The following is a 22,458-nucleotide window of genomic DNA, read 5'->3' on the forward strand; positions in this document are numbered from 1 at the left end:
GCAATTTTATGGATGTGTCTGGGTCATTTCAGAGATGAGGTCATGGTGACAAGAGGTATTTATCAAATGTCAGTGGTATTTCTGTAATTTCCACCAGTCACATTCTGTGAGAAGGCAGAGCAGGAGTCACTTCTGTCTGCAGAGGTAGATTACACCCCAAAAGCAGGGACTAAGGAGTTCTCCCTCTTGTCATAATCCAATTAGACATTGATCAGTCCTGGGTTTTGCTCTGCATGTCTCTTTTCAGCCCGAATTCCCCTTGTTAGGCTCCCTTGCTGAAAGGCAACTCCCTGCTTGCCACACAACTGCCACTTCCATCAGTTTTCCCAGCAGCTCCAACAAATGACACCAGTGCTGAATGCCACAGAGAAGAAACAGACTGGGCTGGGTCCCTTCATTCCCAAGGCTGCAGCAGTGAAGATGCTCAAGGACCACACAGATACTCTGGGGAAGAGGGGAGGGAGAGAGGAGGGGAGGAATTAGCTCCACTCTGTGTCCAAGACAGCAGCACAGCTACTTCCTGCCTGGAGCCCTGGTGCAGAATTGCTAATGACCACACTGGCTGCTCCCACAGCTCTTTCTAATTATCTGTCTCGAGAATTCAGAGATTAGGCATGCCCTGGAATTCCTGGGTGGAGGGGCAGGCTGCAGACTGCTGCAGGCTCGGGGTGGAGGATGGAAACAAGGTGGGCAGAGGTCCCACCACCAAAGGTTACTGGTGGACCAGCAGCAGGGCCAGCTCCCTGCCAGTTAAATTCCCAGTCTGGAGCTGTTCCAGCTGGTGACCAATCAATTCAGCGTTCTCACTGATTGTCAGTGCATCCAGGCAACACAAGGGAAGTGTCTTGGACTTTGGGATGGACAGAATGTAAATGCTATTTTTAAAATGACCCAGCAGGATAGAAAGTTACGCTTGAGAGAGCTGCATTTATTTTATCCCTCCAATCAAGAGACTTGTGTTTGTTTAAAGGATAAAGCCCTCTATGTGAAAAAAGGTAGAGCTTGGCTCAAGTTATTTGGCTCCACTGGGGAATCACATTTGTGCACTGGCATCACTGAGAAGGGGGGACTACATTGGTAATCAACCTGGTTATTCCTCACATGCCATGATTTGGCTGCTGCATTTTAATTCCAGACACCAATCCTGAGTGCACATCTAGTGATTAAGAAACCACTGGGTTCTCTCCTGTATTTCCTCAGAACAAGGCACAGCTGTGCTGGGATTCTCTAGGCTTTAAAACTAAGCTCCATCATATATGTGTCAAAGGAAGTGTTTGAGCAAGCCAAGCCCCAGGTATTACATTCTGACCAGGTTCAGAGGTTGATCCTGGGTTTTATCCCATTCAGCTCTAATTCTGGTGAAGAATCAACTCTGCTGGAACTGCCAGTCTGAGTACCAACCCTAAGGACTGTGGTAGCTTTTATATTTCATATTTATTTATTTATTTATTTTACATTATTTACACAGCTCTGCAGTCCCAGATGATGCCAGTGAGGTAAAGTGCTCAGCTGACAATTAGAAAAGATTATTGCTTCAGTAGACAGAGAATGTCAACTGCTCACACTAATGACGTACAAAGAAGTAACAGACTTCTTGTTTCTAAAAATAGCCCTTATTTTCCAGAATAAAGAAGAAACCTTCAAACATGGATGTGTTAAAAGTACAACTGTCCATGAAGGAGCTTTGGGATGTCCTATAAAACAGATCCTCACAAAGTGCAGCCCCAGGAATGCACCAGGTTGATAAATCTGCAGTCCAAAAATTGCAACCTGGCAGTGTGTCCCAGCAGAGTCCCTCTCCCAAAGGAGAATGACCACCTCACCAAAGGAATGTTATGTCCATCTTTGTGTCACACTTAAATCCATGCTGGATCTCATCCAGCCAGCAAGCCAGGCAAAAAAAGCATCAGAAAAAACAGGGGCTAACAGGATGGAATAGGGCTTGAGACCAAGGAGGATTTGTAGGAAACACTGCCTAGCACAACGAGAAAAGAAATGCAAATTCCTGTGAGAAAAAGAAAGCCACAAATTTGTAAACAAAAAGCTGGTATTAGTCTGAGCTTAAACTGAACACAAAGGATAAAGAGCTTTATATTACATCCACTGCCAAACCACCAGTAGAGCAGTCTCTTCTATAATTACTTGACAAACAGCAAAAATACTGCAACAGCTTTATATTTCTGCCTAACCTTTTGTATCTCTGCTCCATGAAGAGCTGCCTTGACCCACAGCTGAGGCACTGACACTGCCATAGTCAGGGAGGTGATCCCATGCAATGGCTTGAAAGCACAGATCAAGAATACATGAAATACAAACATTTCCAGAGGTACAGCTGCCATTTCCCTTTCTCACTTCTAGGACATTCCCTGTCTGCTCCTATTTAGCATTCTTCTGTTCAAAACAACCACAGAGTTTTACTGTAAGAGATGGTGGGTCTTCAACAAGTGGTGGATGCAAAATAGGTCCTGTTAAACCAAACATCGCTTTGAATAAAAGAATAACCATGAAAATGCAGGAAGGAAAGAGCCACTCTCGGATCCTCTTTTCCTCTGGGCCACAGGAAGGGTGTGTAGTAGTTGAAAAGAGCATGAAAATAGTTCCATATTCATTAACATGGTGGCAGTTCCTTCTCCTCTCTAGAGAGAGCATGTGTGGCAGAAACAATAATCCTCAATTCTAATGATCATGGGTTAAGTGCCTCTTAGAGTTCTGTGTTTTCACAATACATCTGTGAATAGCAATAGACTTTAATCTAGAGAGGTTTGGCCCCTTGACAAATGGTCTCCACAGAGAGCAAAGAGAATCAGGGTACTTAAATGACACCACGGTCACTAATGACATGATTATGGGAGGTGATAATGCAGCAAGAATGACTCTCAGCAGCTTCCAGGAGTTCCAGCTCACAGGAACCCAGCCTGTTAGAAAAGAGGCACCCAATTCCTGCTTCACACTGCTGCTAGGATGGATCATCTTTTTAAATAGATGAAAAAAAGCCACAAGACAACAGAGAAAAAGCTATTTTAACACAAATAGCTTACTCTCAGCAGGCTTTGTGGTTTAAAGTATTTGTGGTAAATGAGTTTCAGAGCCACAAAAGCATTTCTCAAGCCTGGTCACCTCATGGCCCTACATTACACACCATGATGTCAACGAACTTGGAGAGGCAGAAGGAACAGCAGAATTGTGTATCTGGCAGCAGAGAGCCTCTGCCACTGCACAGATCTTATAGGGAACCATACATTAGATTTGGGTTTTAAGGTGGAGATTTTCCACCAAAGTTTTGCACAAAGACACTGAGTCCAAAGACTGATTCCACCACAATTCTTGTTGCTACTGAGGTTTTTGCACCTCCCCTGCATAGTTATTCAGAATCAATGGCCAAAATGCCAGATAACATTCATCTGGGCACCAAAACATGACAATTGAAATAATATGATCTATCATGTCACAGTTTATGCAATCCCATTTTCATATGCTTTTCTCCTAGTCCTTAAACTGAACTCCCACTTATTTTCACTCCAGTGATTCTGTTTTCATGTTCTCAATATTTTTTCTCAGTATGCATATCTTTTTGATAGCATTTCACTTGTTTAAATAAGGATCTTAGAATTGACATACCCAATTACAGAAACATAGATGCTTTCATTATTCCCTTCAGTTACTGTAAACTCATGCAATTTCTTTTTTTAAAAATCAAACAAAACCCTCCAGGCCACTGCTAATTTGTGTTGCACTTCCCCCAACTCCCCTCAGTGTCCCTGGTTTATTTTATGAGATTGCCTCCTGGGGAACATGCTGAAGTTCAAGGCCAGGGAATGTTCCCACTCTAGTCCATGCAAGGAGAGTTTATGGCTGGACTTGATCTTAAACTAAATTAAACTAAGTGAGTCTATATTTGCCAGGAGCAGGATGAAAATTTCTATCTACAGCATAAGTTTTAGATGAATAAAGCATTTAAAAAGTGGAATCTTGTGTGCTGGTCCCTAGGTCTCATCCCCAGATACCTTCCTTGGTCACTCATGCAGCTTTCCTCAGGAAATCTGGGACATGAATTGTAGCTGCTACTGAGAGTATCAAATATTTCAATCCACTTTGCTCATACTGCTTCATGAAACCATAATTTAAACAGAAGGAAATCCCTTCTTCCCCCAGCCCAGATGAGGAATTGCTATCTCACATTTTGCCACCAAAAAGAGAAGCGAGGCAGCCAAGCAGCAAGTTTTTAATGCTCTCATTCTGCTGTGTCACAGGGCTGAAAAGAGTTTGCATCCCAACTTCCCCTGGTTCTGGGCTTCATGTGAGGAATGACATGACAGATTATCCTGGAATTTGCACAGATGATGCCTCACAGATGGGGGTGTTATCTCTGGAAAAGAAGGGCTCTGCTCTGTGGAGCTCATTACCTCATTCCACCCTTGCAGTGGCTGAGGCAGGAAGGAGGATGACTTTACTCCATGTCTTGTACTCAAGAATGATAAAAACTCCCTGTGGAGCTCAACATCAGCCTTACCATGGGAGTGCAAGGGGCTGGGAAAAGCAAGTTCATGATGAGTTAGTGAAAGCACAGCAGAGAGTGCAATGGGAATGGGAGGCTGAGGAAGAATGTCCAGAAGAGAATTCCTCTAAACAAAGCAGTGAAGACAGAGAAGCAAAATTCTCACCATAAATCAATATTGTGATTGTGCTTTGGTTCTTCTGACTTTAATAGCTACCCTGAGATGTCACACAGGCCTCCATATTTGCAAAGCCACATCCTTTTTTTCTAAAATCAATACATTTAGTTCAACTTGGATATAAATCAGAGAAAGAAACCTACAGGCTGATGCTCAGAGAACACTTCTAACAGTGAAAAGGGCAGCACTGCCAGGAGAATCTGAATGAAGAGGATGGAAACAACCCATAAAAGTAAACATGGAAAAATCAACATACAATATTATTCATATTTCTTTGAAGTGACTTCTTACTGCATACTATAGGAAAGGGATTAAAGTAAAAAGGTACCTACTCTCTTACCTGGTAACCTTCAGTCTTCTTTTGGCACCATTTCAACAAAGCATTCCTCTTGGAACCCCCATACTCCCGGGCCAGGGCTGCCAGGGGGTCCTTCCTCTCCACACTAAACCAGGGAAGAAGGGATAAGACAATAAACACACTTGAAATCTCTTTAATTTTTACATCTCTTTCACTTCTGTATGACAAAGCAGAATGGCAGCACAGAACATGAACATAAACCAAACTGAATTAGGTTTTGGAGCTTGCAATTAGTGTTTTTCTTTAGACAAGGTGATGTCACTGCACATGAAGAGCTGAAAAAACAGAACCTGGGGATAGGCAGTGGTGAGTGTTATCCAAACATTTCTGCTATTATTTTCATCAGTTTTGCTTATACAATTTTCAAGTAATCTCTTTATTTTATATGTTGAAACTAGGATTTAGGTGTAAAATGGAAAGAAACTGCCTAAAGAATCTGTAACCATAAATTCACACCCAGCTGAGGTGCTGCAAAACATGCTCTTTAAAATGAAAAAAACAGAAAGCTGAGAACATTTAAAGGCCAACAATCAAAACACCCACATTGTCTCCACTCTACAGCTTCTACTGGTGGAAATTATGGTGGAGATCAGAGGAAAATGCATGTTTTTTCTCAAGAGAGAAAAAAATTATGTGTCCAATTTCCTTCATCCCTCAGAGGCTCTGGTTTTTAGCTCACCACAACATGCAAAATGACAGTAAGATAAAGAGGGCTGACCACATGTACTCATGATGGAATTCTTGTGTACAATTCAGTGGCTCCTGAAAGCTTGCTATCCTCATTTCCCATTTGACAGGTAACTGTGATCATTACAATCTGAATTTTCATATCTGGATCTAAGAGAGCCTGGTAATTCCCAAAAATCAGCCAGCAGAGTCTGCTCTGGAGACAAGAGATCCTCCAGATTAAATCCTCCAGATTAAAACACTGATCTTGGCTCCAGGTAATGCTGTTGGACTGCCCTGTTTCTCCCAGGAAATTGGGCTGATACCTGAGTTTGCTTTGGGGTTTCAAGCAGCTGGGGGTAGAGGAAAGCATCCTGCTGCTGAAGGCCATGGGAGGTTTGCTCAGGGATTCCAGGGAGGGGCTTTTGCGGAGGTAATGGTCTGGTTTCAGCTCTTCATTCCTCCCCTTCAGAAGGTCTGTGGGAAATCAAAAAAAGCTGTCAGTTTGCAGCCTGAAGAATTTGATTAATCACTGTCCTGCCACCCCAGCACACAATATGTAGTCTGTTGTTTTGATTCTAAACAAATGTACTCATTTGTTCATTAAACACACATGGGGCTAGGAAACCTTGAGCAGATTAGAGGTGACCACAACAAGGAATGGCTTTGATGATTTCAACAGTACAGGCTGCCTGGTTTCCTGTGATTGATACTCCTGCTGGGGGGTAGGGGCCTCAGGTGAATGAAGGGAAATACCAAAATCTACAGTCTCCAAGGTTCAAAAGCTGAGAACCAGATATCTTCACCAGATGACTGAGCAGCCCTAGTACAATGATTTCTTTTCTGCCATCAGCAGACTTGTAGCAAGAAAGCCTCTTGTCTCCCAGGGAAAGGCACTTACCCCTCAGGATGTCTGACATAACTTGGAGAAGGCTCAATATATTCACAGCAGATGCATCTGTATTTTTCTTCCATATATTATGTAATTTATGTAATGTATTTGTTATATATATGGTTATAGAGTCAACAGAAAATCACTGCATATCAATGCAAGAGGTGATGCAACAAGCCAGGACTGCACATCATGTTATCAGAAATTACTGGATGTGGAACACAACTTTTTCACCTATTCTTCAGTTCCATCCCTATGATAATTACCAATTAATGCCATCTATCACTGAGGTGTGAATTCTTGCTTATCCCAGCTTCAGCTCTCTTTGATTTATTTCTGGGTGCTTGAAAGTCCAGATGGAGCCAGGAAACCTCTGACTCTCAAAGATCACAGCCAAAGAGCAGCTCTGGGTGAAGTAATCCATGCTCCTCTCCAACTATGTAACATTTGGGTCACATTAGGGACATCACAGAACCCTGCTGTGACACTGGTCAGATGGAATCAGCCAGAAGATTTTTATTATGGAGACTACTTCACTCTGAATTTCCTTGGGGATAATTTTTGATTCAGTGTTGTTTGCATAGGGCTTGGATCAACTGCCTTCTAGGATTATTTAGATTGGAACCAGAGCTGTTACAACTTTACAGTGAGTAAGCCTTTGCTATGGATTATTGGAACTAAATTAAATCCAGGTACAAAGAAAGGCTGTAAATACAGGAACTTGTTAGATAAGCAGCCATAAATTTTTACCATACAATGGCTTATAAAATATCTGTTGATTTGAATAGATTTTCACAGAACTGTCTATGGGTAATAACAGAAATTATCCATGGCTCAGAGTGGGATATTTATTGTTAAGGACTGGCATCATATTACATAGCTGATAGATTATTTCACTCTACAGTAAACTGGTAGAGATTAAAAAGGTCTTCTGTTGTGTTTAGGACCTACACACTCATGCAAGACTTCCTGGAAACCAACTGATACAAGTAAATAAACCCTGTCCATTTCCCTAGACAGAAGCAGACACTTCTGCTTGCTTAGCCAGGTTCTAATTTCTCTTCTGTATTAGCAAACCATTACAGAAAATCCAGTCTAGCCATCAAGAAGTTGTGACTGATTGTTGGGGCTTTTTTTTTTTTGTCCCTTCCTGCACTTTCCCTACAGGAATATAACATTTCATCTGTCTAAAAATTCAAGAATCTGTTGTTACTAACTTTGGTTACAATGCAACAACTACACTCAGGACCAGATAATCAAAATAAAGGGCCTAGAGAAAATGGGAAACAAACACTGGTAGGAAAGAATATTAAATGACAAGAGAACAAAAGCAAAGTGTGAAATGAAAACAAACTCATCTCTTGAGAACTCTCAAAACAAACTATTTCCAGCCCAAATATGACTGCTCCTAAAACAGTCACATCAGGATCTGAAATGTTTGATGTATTTCAAATGAAGCTCAATTTAAAAACAAATAAACCCTCAGAAGACAGTGCTTTGGGCTTGTTCCAGAGACATACATGTTGAACAAAATCCAGCCCTCTCCAGTTCCACAGTGTGGATTAGAGAGGTGCCATGGATCCTTCAGAATAAAGAAGGGGAGTTTGTGTTGGCAAACCACAATAAATCAGCTGTTTTTTAGTTATGATCAAGATGGGAATAGAAGCACAACAAAATTAATAAGCTCTGTAAAACAAAGATATTGGAGGCACTTTCCATGTTTCCTTTGACCATGTAAGAAGAGGAAAAATGGCTCAGGATGAGGCCAACAGTTAATAACAAGTTTAGTTAACAGAAAGAGGCAGTGTCTGTACATTTATCACAACTTACCTGCCAGAGGGAGGTCTGACAGGTCTGCATGTCTGGCAATGCCCTTGCTGGCTGGCTTGGCATTGTTATACACAGAATGTCTCTGTGAAACAAAGGTGCAAAAGGTAACTGAAGAAGTATTGGCCATCATGCTTAAATAGGTGAGCACAAAGAAGTTTCTGCTCTCTCAAGAGCACAAAGCATGTAGAGGGATAGAGAAACCTTTCAGCAGGGTATCAGCTGCACCTAGACCTGGGTAAATAACTGTGAAAAATAGAAGGACAAAGTGACAAAATTTTATCTGGTAATACATTGGTTCCTCAGCTACTTCACACTTCCATTTGCATGATTTTTCTCTTGCCAAACACAATTTAGAGCCACAAACCAAAAGTAAGAATGCCTGTTCCCAGCCCTGACTCTGCTCCCAGCACCCTGAGTCATATGTCAGGAGGATTCTTGTCTCTGCAGCCCCAGCAGCAGTTTTCAGTGAATACCCCACCATCATCAGGCATTAATACACAGTTCTCAGACCTCACCGGATAACAGGGAGCACACATCTCGGAAACTTCAATCCCTTGTGTCCCAGCTCATGTGCCAGCTCCCTAGTTCAGGGTGATGTTTCCTCTATCTCACTCCCAATAACTGAAACCACTTTTCTGGTCCATGGTGATAAAAGCTCAGAACTGTATTCCAGAGTTCACCTCCGTCCACCAAGACCTCTAAGCTGAAGTCCAGACAAACTCACTTTGATCCTTTTTGTTAGAACCACAGCATTTGATGTTGCACAGCAAACAAACAGATGAGCTTCCCCTTCCCCCTGTCAGAAGATGTTGGAGCCAGCACTGTGTCCACCTCTTTTGAATCTACAAGGGCAGAAGAGCTCCTTGTACCTGCATTGGGGAAACAGCAGCTGCTGGGGCTGTCCTCACTGGAATTCCACTGAGAGGGCTCCTGGGCACCTTGTGAACTGGGATATTTTGTCCACTGCTACCTGCAAGGAAAAAACATGGAAAAACCATGGAAACATCTGGATTTCAAATCTGTCACTCTCTTTTCATATCAGGGAACCACTGTGTAGTGACATTCCATCTTTATGCACCAAGCACTGACAGAAAACACCCATCCAGAAGCAAGAAGCAGATCCTGCTCACTGCTAGAAATTCTTTCACTGCAAAGTACAATGTTTAAAATACCTGAGCATCCCAAGTCAAAGGACTTTATCAGTGACTTCACAGTGGCTGCAGACTCTGGAGGTGTGGGAGATGCTCTGCTGAGGCAGACCCCCTGCCAGCGGCTGGCTGTGTCTGACTCCAGAGAATCCACCTCTTCAGCTGCCAGCCTGCAAGGCACAAACCACAGCAAAGTCAGGGCCCACAGGAAGTGCAGGCACAGATTAAAGGTCTTCATTGATAGTGAGGTAGATCCAACAATGAGCAGGTTTAATGCATTGCCCAGAATATGGACCACTCTAAGAGTATTCAGGTCCTTTTCTTGCAGTGCCTGGCAAACACTAAATCACTGAGTCTAACAAACTTTTTTGCATTGTTAACCATTTCATCCCCATTCCCAAGCCTCACACAAGAAGGGGGATTTTCATAGGAAAAAAAAAAAGCAGTTTGATGAGTCTTCTAATAATTATCAATAATTACCTGAAGATGGGCTTTCAATACAGCAGAGGTGCCAAGGGGCTACTTTGGCTCTCAGTTTATAGTGAGGAAATAACCAAAAGACAAATACACTTCAGAGTAAAAACTCAACACTTAAAACTTATCAACTGAGACATCTGCTAAATAGACGAACCCTCAATCACAATTCATAAGCACTTATACAGGGAATAAACTCTTAAGTGCTTCATCCTAGCAGACACAGGAAGGCCAAAATCCAATGGCTAGAATGAAGACAGACAAAGCAAATAGAAAATGTTTCATATTTTAACAGGAAGGATAAAGAAGTTACTCCTTTGAAAAGAAATTCTGAAGTCAAGATCAGGTGCTGGACTTACAGGAGTTCATACAGGAAGACTCAGAGCTGTGTTAAACATCAAATATAATCCAGTGAAAGTTGCTTCTAGTCAAGTATTTTACATGATATTGCTCAGTGACTTACCTGTATTTCTCAGGTAGATTTGGAGTGCAATTATCTAGCTTTAGTTTAGGAAAGCTGCAAGCCAATAAAGTCTAGCAATGTAAAAAGAGATTATTTGTACCTCTCCCACCTGCTCAGAACCTGCACATGAGCTGCTGAGCAGCAGGTCCTGAGCTATCACCACTCCTCCCTGTATTTACAGTGTTTGATACACACCAAGAGCTACATGAACACAAAACCAGAAATTATTTCATAAGGTGCCTGAAGGACTCCATCCAGACAGTGCCTGTGGGGTTGAACAACTTCTGTGAGCCAAAAATAGAAGTCAGAGCCTTTCCCTTTAGCCATCAGAAAATGAAAAAGGCTAAAGGGTGTCAGTGAATAAGAGAATAAGGGTGACTCAAGTTTCTATTTCTGGCAGGGCTTAAGGAGGTGCTGTCTTTAAGCAGACTTTGCTATTTCTTTAATTCATTCAAGCTCCTTGTGTGCCAGGGGAGCCTGCAGAGGCAGATGGCTGGAGAAAAAGCCATTTCAGTTCCATTCTCCTTTAATCCAATAAGGAGGAAAGGCAGATTGGATGAGATTCACTGGGCTCTGAGGGAGCCAGTGTTTTGCTAGCCTTAAGTTCCAGCCTTGACTTCTTGTTCTGTGGTTCATAAAGCATGAACAACAAATCAGCACATGACAGAATCTGCACCTGAGCTACACAAACCACAAAAGCTAAAAGAGTCCTGCAAAGTATGGAGGAAGGATAAACTTCTGCCTCAAGACCCCAAACCACCCAGTGCAATCTATTACACTTTCAGTCTGGCCTTTGACTGCAGAAGGATGCAAACATGTTAAATAGAGTAACTAGACCAGCCCCTGTGCCATAGAAGAGCCAGTTGAGAATTCATTATTCTGTCATTATGAGGATTCAAGTGCTGCAGTTACCACCAGTTTCCCTTTTTTTTAAGGAAGCTTCCTGTAATCTTCCATCTGTATATTTGTAATAGGCAGCCTGAAACAATCTCCTTGATTAAACACAATCACAAGAGAAAATCAAGGCCTCCCTTGCTGCAAACCTTGGCATAAAAGGTAAGAAAAACAGTCCTGAGAGCCACTTGCTTCAACTAAAACAACATATGCCAGCCAAAAAGCTATGGAGAAATTAAACTGGTGAGCACTTAACCTTAAAAAGAAAAATCTGTATGATAGGGAGATGCATGTGTGTGTACAGAGATGGGCTTCTTAAGAGAGAAGCAGAACAGCAAGAGCTTAACTTCCAGGAGCTAATTCAGGAGGACAGTAGAGAACACAAACTAGAAAGATTAGTGATAAACCATAACTTCAAACCAAAAATGACTCCTCCTCATGCACAGAATTTCTTCAGCTTAGTACATCTCATGCCATCCAAGAGACTACACAAGCTCTGCTACAAAAATGAGGGATTTGAACAAAATGTCAGCAAGTGCAGTATGCTTTCCTGGAAACAAGAATGAATGGTTCACACAGAAAAATGCTGCACGTGCAGCTGGCTGAAGTGGAGCAGCTCCAGGAGGAAGCAGAGCACTGGAGCCACAAAGGAATTAAAACGTGCAGTCCCTTTCACAAAACCACTGCTGAGTTTCATTCATTCACTGGTGAGAGAAATAGATGCAGAGAGCTTTTCTCTAACAGCAAGAGTGAGTCTCCTTGTTTTCTAAGTTTGAAATATGTGACAACTGACTGACAACAAGGTGCAAGTCTTTCAGGGCTTGACGTTCAGATTTTTGGCAAACTCAGCCTTCTCATGTTTGTAAAATTTCTAAACTGCTCTGATGACTGTTACAGGAGCCCTAAGACCACAGGACCACATTATCAGAAATAATGACTCCCCAGTCTCATCTTTGACACAGTTCCTGTCATTGTGACTCCTCCTGAACTCCAAGGCACACAAAGAAGAGACACACAGCTACTGCTGCACAGAATAGAAGAGAGGCCAAAGGCAGGCAGCAGAGAATTCCAAACACTTAAAACATTTATTTGGCACTTCAATGTATATTTCTAAAACATAAAAACCAACATTCAACAGCTGCCAGCACAGCAGAGAAAGGCAACACAAGTGTGCATATAGGCAAACACTCCAGCAGCACGGCACAAAGGTGGGGCCATGCCAAAGCCAGGACATCCTGTGGAATTCTCCACTAGCTCAGCCTGCTCCCACACCAGGCCCTTGCTAGGTCTTCACATCCAGAAGAAAAGGACAGAAATCCCATAGCCAAACCACAGAATTCCAGTCCTGGAACAAAGAGTGAGAATCTCCTGGTAGAGATGGTGATCTCTGAGTTTTTCCTCAGCATCCATGGAAAGCTCTTCTCCAGGTGTCTCCAGCTGCAGAGCTGAACTTCAAGTTCTCCCTGATCATCAAACACTTCACCTGAGTTAAAGGCATGAGAACAACTCCTTACTGAGAGGGTGTTTACAAGGGGCTTGATATGTTCGTTTCTTTTCCTTCTTCTCTCTCCATCTGCAGTTCTTCCAGGAGGACAAACCTCACAGGGAACTTTCCCCGGGAAGGTCACAGCAGGACACGCTCCGTGGTTGTCCCTTCCCAGCAGCACCGGGTCGGCCGTGCCACCCAGTGGTGAGTGCCTCGTCAGTGCAGGGGTGGAAATCAAACCAGCAGAGCAGCTGAGAATGACTGAGTAAATCCGTGTTTAGACACACAGAGATAGATCATAGAATATAATATTACATGGAGAATTTATGTATATGCCATTAAATTTTACAAATCAGACATACACATTCAGTTTAATTTTTGCTTAAGGTTAAAATGGCATGTTTGTATTCCTGTTTTGAGGAAAACAGCCCCATCCCTCCAAAAAAAAAGCTCTCAGTTATTTCAGATCCCCAAATCTCTGTGATTACTTCTTATGGCTTAGCTGGCTTTAGAGTAATTCAGAACTTCTTCTGCCTCCTGGTCTCTTCTGAAGAGAGAAGCCTTCTGAAACAAAGAGAGAGGCTCTTGCCCATGGGGAAGAGGTGGACCTGAGCATTCACACTTTGCAATACACTTGAATTTTGCAGGGTAATAAAAAAACCAGAGGTGCTTTCTTGTATTGAAACTTCCCTTTTCCAGCTGGGAGTTGAAGGCAAGTCCAGCAGTGTCTCACAGGCCTGGTTGTGCCTCCTTTCAGGGCTGTGTTAGCTGGCAGAGATCAGGCACCTGTGGAGAGACACAGCAGTTGGGGAGGTTATGGAAAGCCACACCATACCCACCCTGAGGTACAGCTCTCTATTTTTCATCATCCCATCATCTCTAAATTAGGGAGAGCCACAGAAAAACCAGTGGGGTGGCTGGGACAGGTAAAGGAGCACCTTAGTACTCCACCTAATTTGGCTTTGAGACGTGGTGAGCAACAACAGTACAAAACACAGAATAAATCTGTGTTGCTCAGATGGGAAGAAATTAATTATTTACACCCAGGGAATCAGTGTAGGACAGGGGTGGTTTCTGGCCTTCCTCTCCTCTCTCATTTCAGACTATTCATCCAAAGGGGGTACACAGACCCATCCAGGCAGCTGAGCTGCTCTACCTCAGCCAGAGTTTCAGGGTTCTTGCACTAGAGGGGATGGAATAACCTCATCCAACATAAAAAAACCCACCAGGAACTCCCCAACAAACCCAAACCCCCACACCAAACAACTCTGAGGAGCAAAAAACACTGCTTTGAGAGCCCTGCTCTGCCATCCTCCTTTGCTTGCTGTGAGAGCAGAGTGAACTCTCAAACCTCTGTGAGACAGAACAGCTGCAAACACAGGCACAAATGAGCAGCACATCAGCACATACAGACTGACAGCAGGGTTTAATACACAGACTACAAGCTCATTTCCAGGAGAAAAGCATGTGACACTGCCATGCTGTGGCATTGGAGACTTTAGGAGGAAAAACAGAAGCAAATTAGTGGGATGCATCACAACCTTCAGTTTAGGCTTCCGTTTGAAGATCTGGTTAATTTTTCTATTATTCTACGAAGTCGCTCATTTAATTACGGATTTAATTTCTCTAAGTACTACTCCTGGCCCAACTGTATTCCCTTCATGTTCTTAGTTTGAGGCACAAAATGCTTTAGTGCCAAAAATAATTTTAACAGTTTGAAGCCAGAGTCAAAGCAAAACCTTGAAAGTTTTATTCAGGATCTTATCCTGTCTGGTCTAGAAAAATAGTCTCCATCCTTGGAGGTTAACTTCCATTTCCACTATCTGTGAGGAGACAGCTACACAACAGTGGACTGTCAGCTTCTGCATTTTACTGCAGAGAAATAACATTAATTAGGGTGTAAAATATCATAGAAGACTGCCTGAAGCACGGGTTAATCAATTTTTAGCTTCAACCAGTACTAACTTGGGACATGTTAACTCCTTTTTCCCTTATTCCATTTGGTTGATGCTTGTCCAACCTCCCCCCCAACATTCTCAGTCATAGAATTAGACATTTAATCTGTGTTAAAGATGCCCTTGGGAGGCTCTTACCTTCATTCAGTTGAACTCTGATGACCTCATCAGGATTTTTTCTGCAAGTTCTTGGGCTGTTCCTAAACCAAAAATGACTTTTTGTCTGATTAGAAGAACGTGACGGTGAAATCAAACTTGGAGGCAGGAACTCAGGCAGCCACAGGCAAACATTAAAATGGCAGGATGTCGTAGGAGATAAATTGGCTTCAAGATGAATTTATGAGGTGGAGTCTAATGACCCTCAAGAGATGGCTGAGATTTTGCCAAAAACCTTTGAGTAGCAAGCTCTTTGGAAGGTACATTTTCCAATAAGAGCTTAAAAATCAGACAAGAAACTTTCACTAGGGACCGTCAGACATTCAGCTGAGCATGCAGCTGCTCAGCATTAGCAAACATGAGGAATACTTTATAGGCTCTGTTAAAGTATCATGCTACAAACTGCTTCCACCAGTGCTGAGCACACATCAGAATCACCACAGGCACCAGAATCCGCTGCTGATTCTGAGCAGTGGCATTTGTGAAAGCTGACAAAGTGATGATGAGAATACCCCCAGAACTTCCTGGGTGAAAGAAGCTGAGGTGCTGGGGCAGACAGAGACATCAGGAATGGAAAAATATCTGAAGTGTAGAACTGGCTCTCAGCAGGAGCTCTGGCAGCTTCAGGAATTAGTTTCATAGGTCAGTAGAGCTTTAAAGTTGCAGTGTTTAGCTGCTGATCACTGGTTTGTTTAGACAGGGACTTCCACAGGCTTCATTATGTTCCCCATACCACTCAGTTCAGACATTTTGCACACTCTGAGAGTCAAATTAATTATCCTGACAGATGCAAAATTTGGTTTTGTTACCTGCCTTTGAAACAGAATCAATATTGCCCACTGCAGACAGCACATCTGGCTCCATGAACAAGGAAATACTCAAAGCAAGCTACACAGAGTCAACATGACACAGAGACAGACACATCCATGTGTGTGTGACACAGAGGGAGACACAAAAGCCAAAACTGACTTCATTAAATACATGTCTGAACAGTTCCTCCTGGAACTACAGCTGTATGGATTCTGGGGTTCCAATTTAAAAAGGAATATTTGCAGCTCAGGCTTCTTATACCAAAGAGCCGATCATGTTCCTTATAGATGAAAGATAAATATTTCAGTTTGCAAATTAGCAGGTCATCTTCTATTCATTTGAAGTACTATCAAATATATCTTAAAAGCCAAAATAATACAGAGGGAAAGCTATAAGAATATGATTCCCCACCCTCATATAGGAAACCTGCTTTCAACAAGAGAAATTTCATTAAGAAGAAATTAGAAATGGAAACAGAGCCCAGAACCTTAAGTACTGTCTGGTAATCATTTTGTCTGAGTACATGGTCTGTAACAGCTTTTCTTTGCATTCACTTGGGATTCTGTTAATGAAACTGGAGCCTAAAAACATTCCTTTATTTTCTGAAAAGAAGTTTTTCTGTTTGCTCAATCCAGGAATTCTGATCCCTACACCTCCACAATAAACCTCTCCCATATTTTTAGTCCCATCTCCTGTACAGCTGCTGTGGAAACTCCTGAATGGAAAACAGTGAGCAAATAAGTGCAATGCAGAGCAGGACTGTTACTTCACCTGAAAGAAATGACAGGATTACCCCTATTCCTGTGGCCATTCTGCCAATGGCCATGAATTTACCAGGAGAGAGATTAAAAGGCAAAATCTAGAGGAGTAAAATTAATTTACACATATTTCTGATGAACAGATGACTGCTTGTGTTACTTTGTCTTTCTTCATTGACTTCCCTCAGGTTAAGAAGTTCTCTTTTGGAGTATCTGGAGTACCCAATCAATCTTTCCACAGATGGTTTAATACAGCTGCACAGAGTTATAAAGGCATCACCATTTTGAGAGCAAAGCTATCAGAGGATATTGGCAATTGTTACTACTTAATATTTGCTGATTAAAACCTTCATGGCTTAGTTGACAGAACTAGACTGCCAAAAAGAAAAAGAACAGAAACATCTTAGAATAAGAGACAACAAAATCTGCCAGAAGAGTTACAAACAGACAAGATGCACATCCAAGCCAGCAAATAGTTACTGACAAAGCACTGTTTGCATGCGTGTTAGCAGGCACACAGAGCAAGTCTTGGCCTTGGTAAATAGTGAACAACCAACCTGTTGCTGCCCTTCACTTCATCCAGCTCCTTCTGCAGTCTGGCACTCTTCTCCTCCTCCTCCTGCAGCTTTCTCTTCACCACACGGAGCTCCTGCTGAGCTTCACACTTAATGTCATTGGCTACAACCACTGCAGTCTGCAGGTCAGCCTGGAAACGCCTCCACTCCTCTGTGTCCTCCTGCAAAGAGCAACGAGAACCCCAAACTGCTGTAAAAATGAACCCACTTGAGCTCAGCACTCAGTTATTGATCTCTATTGCAGTGATCACAAGCAACCAGGATTTTCTCCCCAGTTTTAAGGTGGTGCTGGGTCAAACTGAACACTTGACTCTTTACACTACCAAAATTATTGCCAAAGAAACTCATGCTAAACTTTCCACTCCAATATTGCCAAGAAGTCCAAAGTGAAGAAAATGAAGACTTCAAGGTTCAGAAAGAATTTCTGCTCTTGTTCTAGGAAAACACAATGCCAGTATTGCAATAAAAACTCAGCTTAGTTTTGTCTTGGAGCTTAAACCTTACCTTCATCTGCTTAGTCAGAGCTTTCAGCTGCCTCTCTGTATCTTGTTTTTGTTCTTCCAGCTTCATTGCTTTACCTAGGAATGATAAAAGACATGAAAAGATTATTAAACACATAAGGGTAACAGTGAAAGTGAGAATGGGAGGGCAGAGCAGCTGATTTGGTTTTGCTTCTGGTAATGCCACCAAAATAGACTAAACTGAATGAAGACACTGTCAATGATCAGGAATGGAACCAACAGTAGATCTGGTACTCAAACATCTCTAAAATATGTTGTTATTTTCAGGTATTAAACCAGACAAATTTAAGCAATCCCACATGGATTCACTTGCTCAGCACACAGATCCTGAGGGATCACTGATGTGAGGAACAGACACTGGTTCCACCAGGTGGCAGCTCCCCATCCTCAGCAACCTCGACTCCACTGCTCTTCCCAGTGCTCTGCCCTAAAAACTCTTAAATAGAAATCCAGTAATTCCAATTTCTGGAACAGGTAATACTTCCTTCACTGAAGAATGAGGCTTGGAGACTGTCTCTAGTGTCCCATCTACAGCACTCTCTGTTAAAATAGTACTTCAATGCATGAACAGAAGGGAATATCCAAAACTGGAATATTTGTAAAGATCAAACCTCCTTCTCCTCCCCATTGCAGCCCTAACTGAGCCCCCCAAATTAGCTCACTTCAGTCCCCTTTTCCAGCTCCACCTACTTTCTAGGTCACTGATGAGCTGGTTATTGTGGAGTTTTATAGCACGATGCTGTTCCACCTGGTCTTCCAACTCAAAAATGGTCTCCTTCAGGTTTTTGATATCTGCTTCATTCTCTGATGTCTTCTCCTGCAGCTTCTGGCTGGTTCTGCTCAGTTGCTCAGCCTGTCGGTCACACACCTCCTTCAGCTGACCATACTCATTCTCAGCCTGGGAGGGAAGAAAAAAGGTGCAAGTTTGTCCTTATTTCTTAGGAGATCTCACTCATTAGAGATTTACTTGTGGATTTAAGCATTGTGTATACCCAGTTTTCAATGAAAATGAGAGTCTCAGAAAGCAGAGAAGTGAGATGAATGTCAGTTTGCTTTCCTGGCAAAAAAGATAATACAAGATGCTGCAAAGGAAATGAAATTTTCTATATGATGACCACAATTCCAAACCAGTCTCTGCAGTTAATGAAGGGAGAGGAATTATCTTCCCGGAAATCTCCACTTCTATTTCTGTAGAACATTATGAAAGTGATATCACTGCCTTAGGGCCAGGCTGATGATCAGTTCATCCACATTAACAATTTGCTGCTTCTACCATGTGCATTTTCAATGGGCTGTGAAAACACACAGAGCAGAGCCAGCTACTGCAGATAACTGTATTTCTGAATATGGGACATCTGGAATTGCTGAAGGGGGAATCTGCTGCACTTCAGTTTGCTGGCTCAGCCCACTGATCAATGCTTCCAGGTTTGGGGGGAGCTCTCTGACTAGGAACGAGCTATGGAAAAGGTGCAGGCTGCCAATTCAGTGAGCAGCACTGGCACAGCCTCACTGCAGGGCAGCCTTACAGAAGTCTGTGGTCTTGTTTGGGTGTCACAAATAGCCAATGATTCAAAACAGCTTAATTCCAGGGAAGGGAAGAGTAAAAAGAGGGAAATCTGTGGTTTCCAAACCAAGCAATAAAAAGTTTGGTAGAGAGTCTGAGCACTCAGCAGTTTTTCATTTATTCTTCACGATCTGCAGCTCCAGAAAGCACTTGGGAAAAGTGGAAGAAAGCTTCCTCTACTAACTCCATTTGCTGTGGTCACCTATTTTAGCTGAAAGGACATCTGGATTTTCTAAATCACTCAAACCATGGAGGTGCTTTTTGGCAAGGCTCTCTTCCTCTGCAGCCAATTTTATCATTCTTCTCATGCTCCCTTCCCCATACAGGAAAGACTGCACACTTTCACTCCTTCTGCAGCACTGGGACATAATCACTGCTTGTGCTTTATTAACGCTTGCTGAATGATGGCAGCTCCTCTGAACAGCCAGGATCACACAGAAAACAGGGACACTAACTTGCTTAACCTTGTTTGGAGCAAAGCTATGAACTCACAAATGAGGTAAATTGTTCTAAAAATATTTTTTTTAATGTTACTTTGCCTAACCCAAAACAGAGCTTTTTTTTTTTTAAATATTTATTTTATGAAAATTATCTCATCTGGAGCTTGACTTTGCTGTGACTTGTTGCTGCCCCATCAGCTTCCCTGAGCATTAATTCATGTCCTTGTGTTCTCATGACCAATGACACCTATACTTCACTGCTAATTAATTGGGATTCATTACTCAGAATTTAATATTCACAGCTAACTAATTATGCCATTCTCTTCATCTGATTAGCAAGTGATTTACACTATTTGTTAACACCATATCAAACTGCTTTTTTATTGATCTGCTCTCTGCTCCAATTCTGATAGACAGAATTCTATCTACTGAAAGAGCAAATTCTACAGAAGGTATTAGGAAAAAATAGTCAGGAATTTATAAATACAGATATGCCAACAGTTATTTCTGAGAAAATATGTGTAAAGCAGCAGAAACTGAGACAATATCATATAATTCCAGCTTCTACTAAGAGATAATCATACAATTTAAATCCTGGAAACTTACAGTCAATGTAAAGACCAACCTATTTGTGAAAGGACAGAAACAACCACTTTATTTTAGAGCTGTTTTACCTTAGACAGCAGACCCTGAATGTGCTTCAGTTCACTGTTTGCCTTCAGCAGCTCTTGTTTCAGCTCAGTGCAAGAGGCTTCTAACTGGGCCTTTTCTGCATGGGCTACTTTGAGCATCTCCTGCACCTCAGAGTTGTCAGAGGTGCAGCCCATCACGTTGATTTCTGCAGCCTTTTGTTTCTCATTCTCCAGCTGAGTTTTGAGAGAGCCATTCTCAATTTTCAGACCTTCCAAGGCAATTTTACAGTCCTCCAGACTTTTTGTCACTGTGCTGTTGCTCTGCTGCTCCACCTCTAGAAGTTTAAGCAGCTTCTCATTTTCTTCTCTCAGGCTTTTTATCACCTGCTGGGCATCCTGATGCTCCCTTTCTAAGCTTCGCAGGCTGCTGGTTAACTGCTGCTGAATGTTGAGCAATTTCTCTCTTTCAAATTGTGCTTTTTCAAGAACTTCTGCACATTTCTGTTCCAGTTCAAGGACCTTCTCCTCTTGAGCTTCATTCTTGGATCGCTCTTGGAGGAGAGTCATGAGCTTCTCATTTTCCTGGCTCAGCTGCTCGGCTCTGTCTCTGTGCTGACGGAAGGAAGTCTCCAGGAGAGCTTTCTCTTCCACCAGCTTCTCATTTTCTGTTGTCAGCTCCTGCACCATTTGCTGCTGATCTGACAGCTCCTGCAAAGTGGCCTGCAGCTCTTCTGCTGTGCTGTGGTGATTCTCCTCCATCTTTTGTATTCTCTCTGTAAGAGATGCCACAGAGAGGTCGCTAATATTGTTTGGAGAACTTCCTGCAGTGGAGCACTTGGAGCCTTTGAAGTGGTTGCTGCTGGCAGATGCTGGCCTGGAAGGCACATCTGCAATGTGCTCGAAGTCAGATGCATCAGGTGACAGGGAGGCCTTGGTGACATCGCTGCTGGAGGAGCCGGAATTGCGCAGGGCAGCCCCGTTCAGGTGCTGCCTGTGCTCCTCTGCTTCACCCCTGGACACACTCTTGGATGGGCTCCCAAAACTCGACTCCTGGGTAGTTGGGGTTGGGAGGCTGCTGTCGCCTCCACTGCTTGTGGTTGTGTCTGAGAGAGGGGAGTTCTCCAGGTAAAGCAATTTCTCTTTCAAAGCACGGTTTTCTTCTCCCAGGCTAGCAAGCTCTTTTTGGAAAGTCCTGTTTTTCTCCTGGAGGGTCCTTATTAATGGATCTATGTCAACAGGCGAAACTGTTTCTAAATTTTGGTTGGAAGCCCTCATTCCTTCAGCATTGAGTGACCCTTTCTCCTTGCATTTCTTCAACTCACAACGAAGTTTGGTAATTTCTGAATCTTTTGTCTTTGCTTCTGCCAGGAGCTCTTTAACCTGAGATTCCAGAACAGCCTTGTCACCAGTTTCATTCTCTTGCTTGGACTTGCTGGTGGGGCGCACGTGTTTGGTAGGAGTTGGTGCACCAGAAGAGGTGGGGCTGGGCTGTGTTTTCCTGGTGTTGGCCTGAGCACGCAGCACAGCTCTCTCCCTGGACACGGATGAGGACAATTCCCGGGGCGCTGGGATCCCCGTGCGCTTCGCAGCCGAAACTGCTCCTTGAGGAACAAGGGATGAAGCAAATTGGAGTTAGTGCATGAAGAAAACAAGTTTCACAACAATGCTGGAGCCTAGAGCAGCCCTGGAAAAAAACACCTGAGTGTTTGAATAGGTTTAGTCATGACTGACTGTGTGGATTCATGTTTCAAAGGCTTCTATTATTCTGCATTTCTTCCTTTCCCATCCCCTGCAAAGGAACACAGCCTGGTAAACTTTTTCCCAGTGTGGTAATATAATATGTAAATGCTGCAATACATGAGCTACAACCCCTTATTAATTGTATTGATGTAAAGATATAAGGATATTAATTATTTGAAAGTGAAAATTCTTCACACTACTTTGTAAAATGCTGGATCTAATCCTAATAATTTCTGAGGAAATGTTAAGTAACTTAAGAAAAAATAAAAATGCATTTTTATCACACACACAAAACTATTTGCATTATACTCAAGCAGATCATCACAAAAGAAGGACTGAAACATTTATGCTGAGTACAGATTCAGTGAAATATAAAACTCTTCTGGCACTTCCAACACTAAGACAATTGTGTTGCTGCAGCTT

The 22,458-nt window shown here is 42.6% G+C and overlaps 1 protein-coding gene across 7 annotated transcripts in view; it reads right to left on the bottom strand.

Moving 5' to 3' along the window:
- Window positions 1-22,458, bottom strand: part of SPECC1 (sperm antigen with calponin homology and coiled-coil domains 1) — an 85,002-nt gene that overhangs the window by 12,283 nt on the left and 50,261 nt on the right. For 5 of the 7 annotated variants that reach the window (XM_050981794.1, XM_018919440.3, XM_018919439.3 and 2 more), the window contains 9 exons: window positions 20,338-21,896; window positions 18,350-18,557; window positions 17,643-17,716; window positions 17,121-17,299; window positions 9,592-9,737; window positions 9,289-9,389; window positions 8,420-8,501; window positions 6,024-6,174; window positions 5,014-5,116 (listed from right to left, as the gene is read on the bottom strand). In XM_050981794.1, coding sequence (XP_050837751.1) covers window positions 5,014-5,116; window positions 6,024-6,174; window positions 8,420-8,501; window positions 9,289-9,389; window positions 9,592-9,737; window positions 17,121-17,299; window positions 17,643-17,716; window positions 18,350-18,557; window positions 20,338-21,896 — 2,603 coding nt within the window. Of the gene's footprint in view, window positions 1-5,013; window positions 5,117-6,023; window positions 6,175-8,419; window positions 8,502-9,288; window positions 9,390-9,591; window positions 9,738-12,464; window positions 13,671-14,977; window positions 15,040-17,120; window positions 17,300-17,642; window positions 17,717-18,349; window positions 18,558-20,337; window positions 21,897-22,458 lie in introns of those variants that run through there. The other 2 variants (XM_018919443.3, XM_018919444.3) reach the window with 2 other exon arrangements.

Source organism: Serinus canaria, chromosome 19, assembly GCF_022539315.1.
Source record: "Serinus canaria isolate serCan28SL12 chromosome 19, serCan2020, whole genome shotgun sequence".
Taxonomy (NCBI): Eukaryota; Metazoa; Chordata; class Aves; order Passeriformes; family Fringillidae; genus Serinus; species Serinus canaria.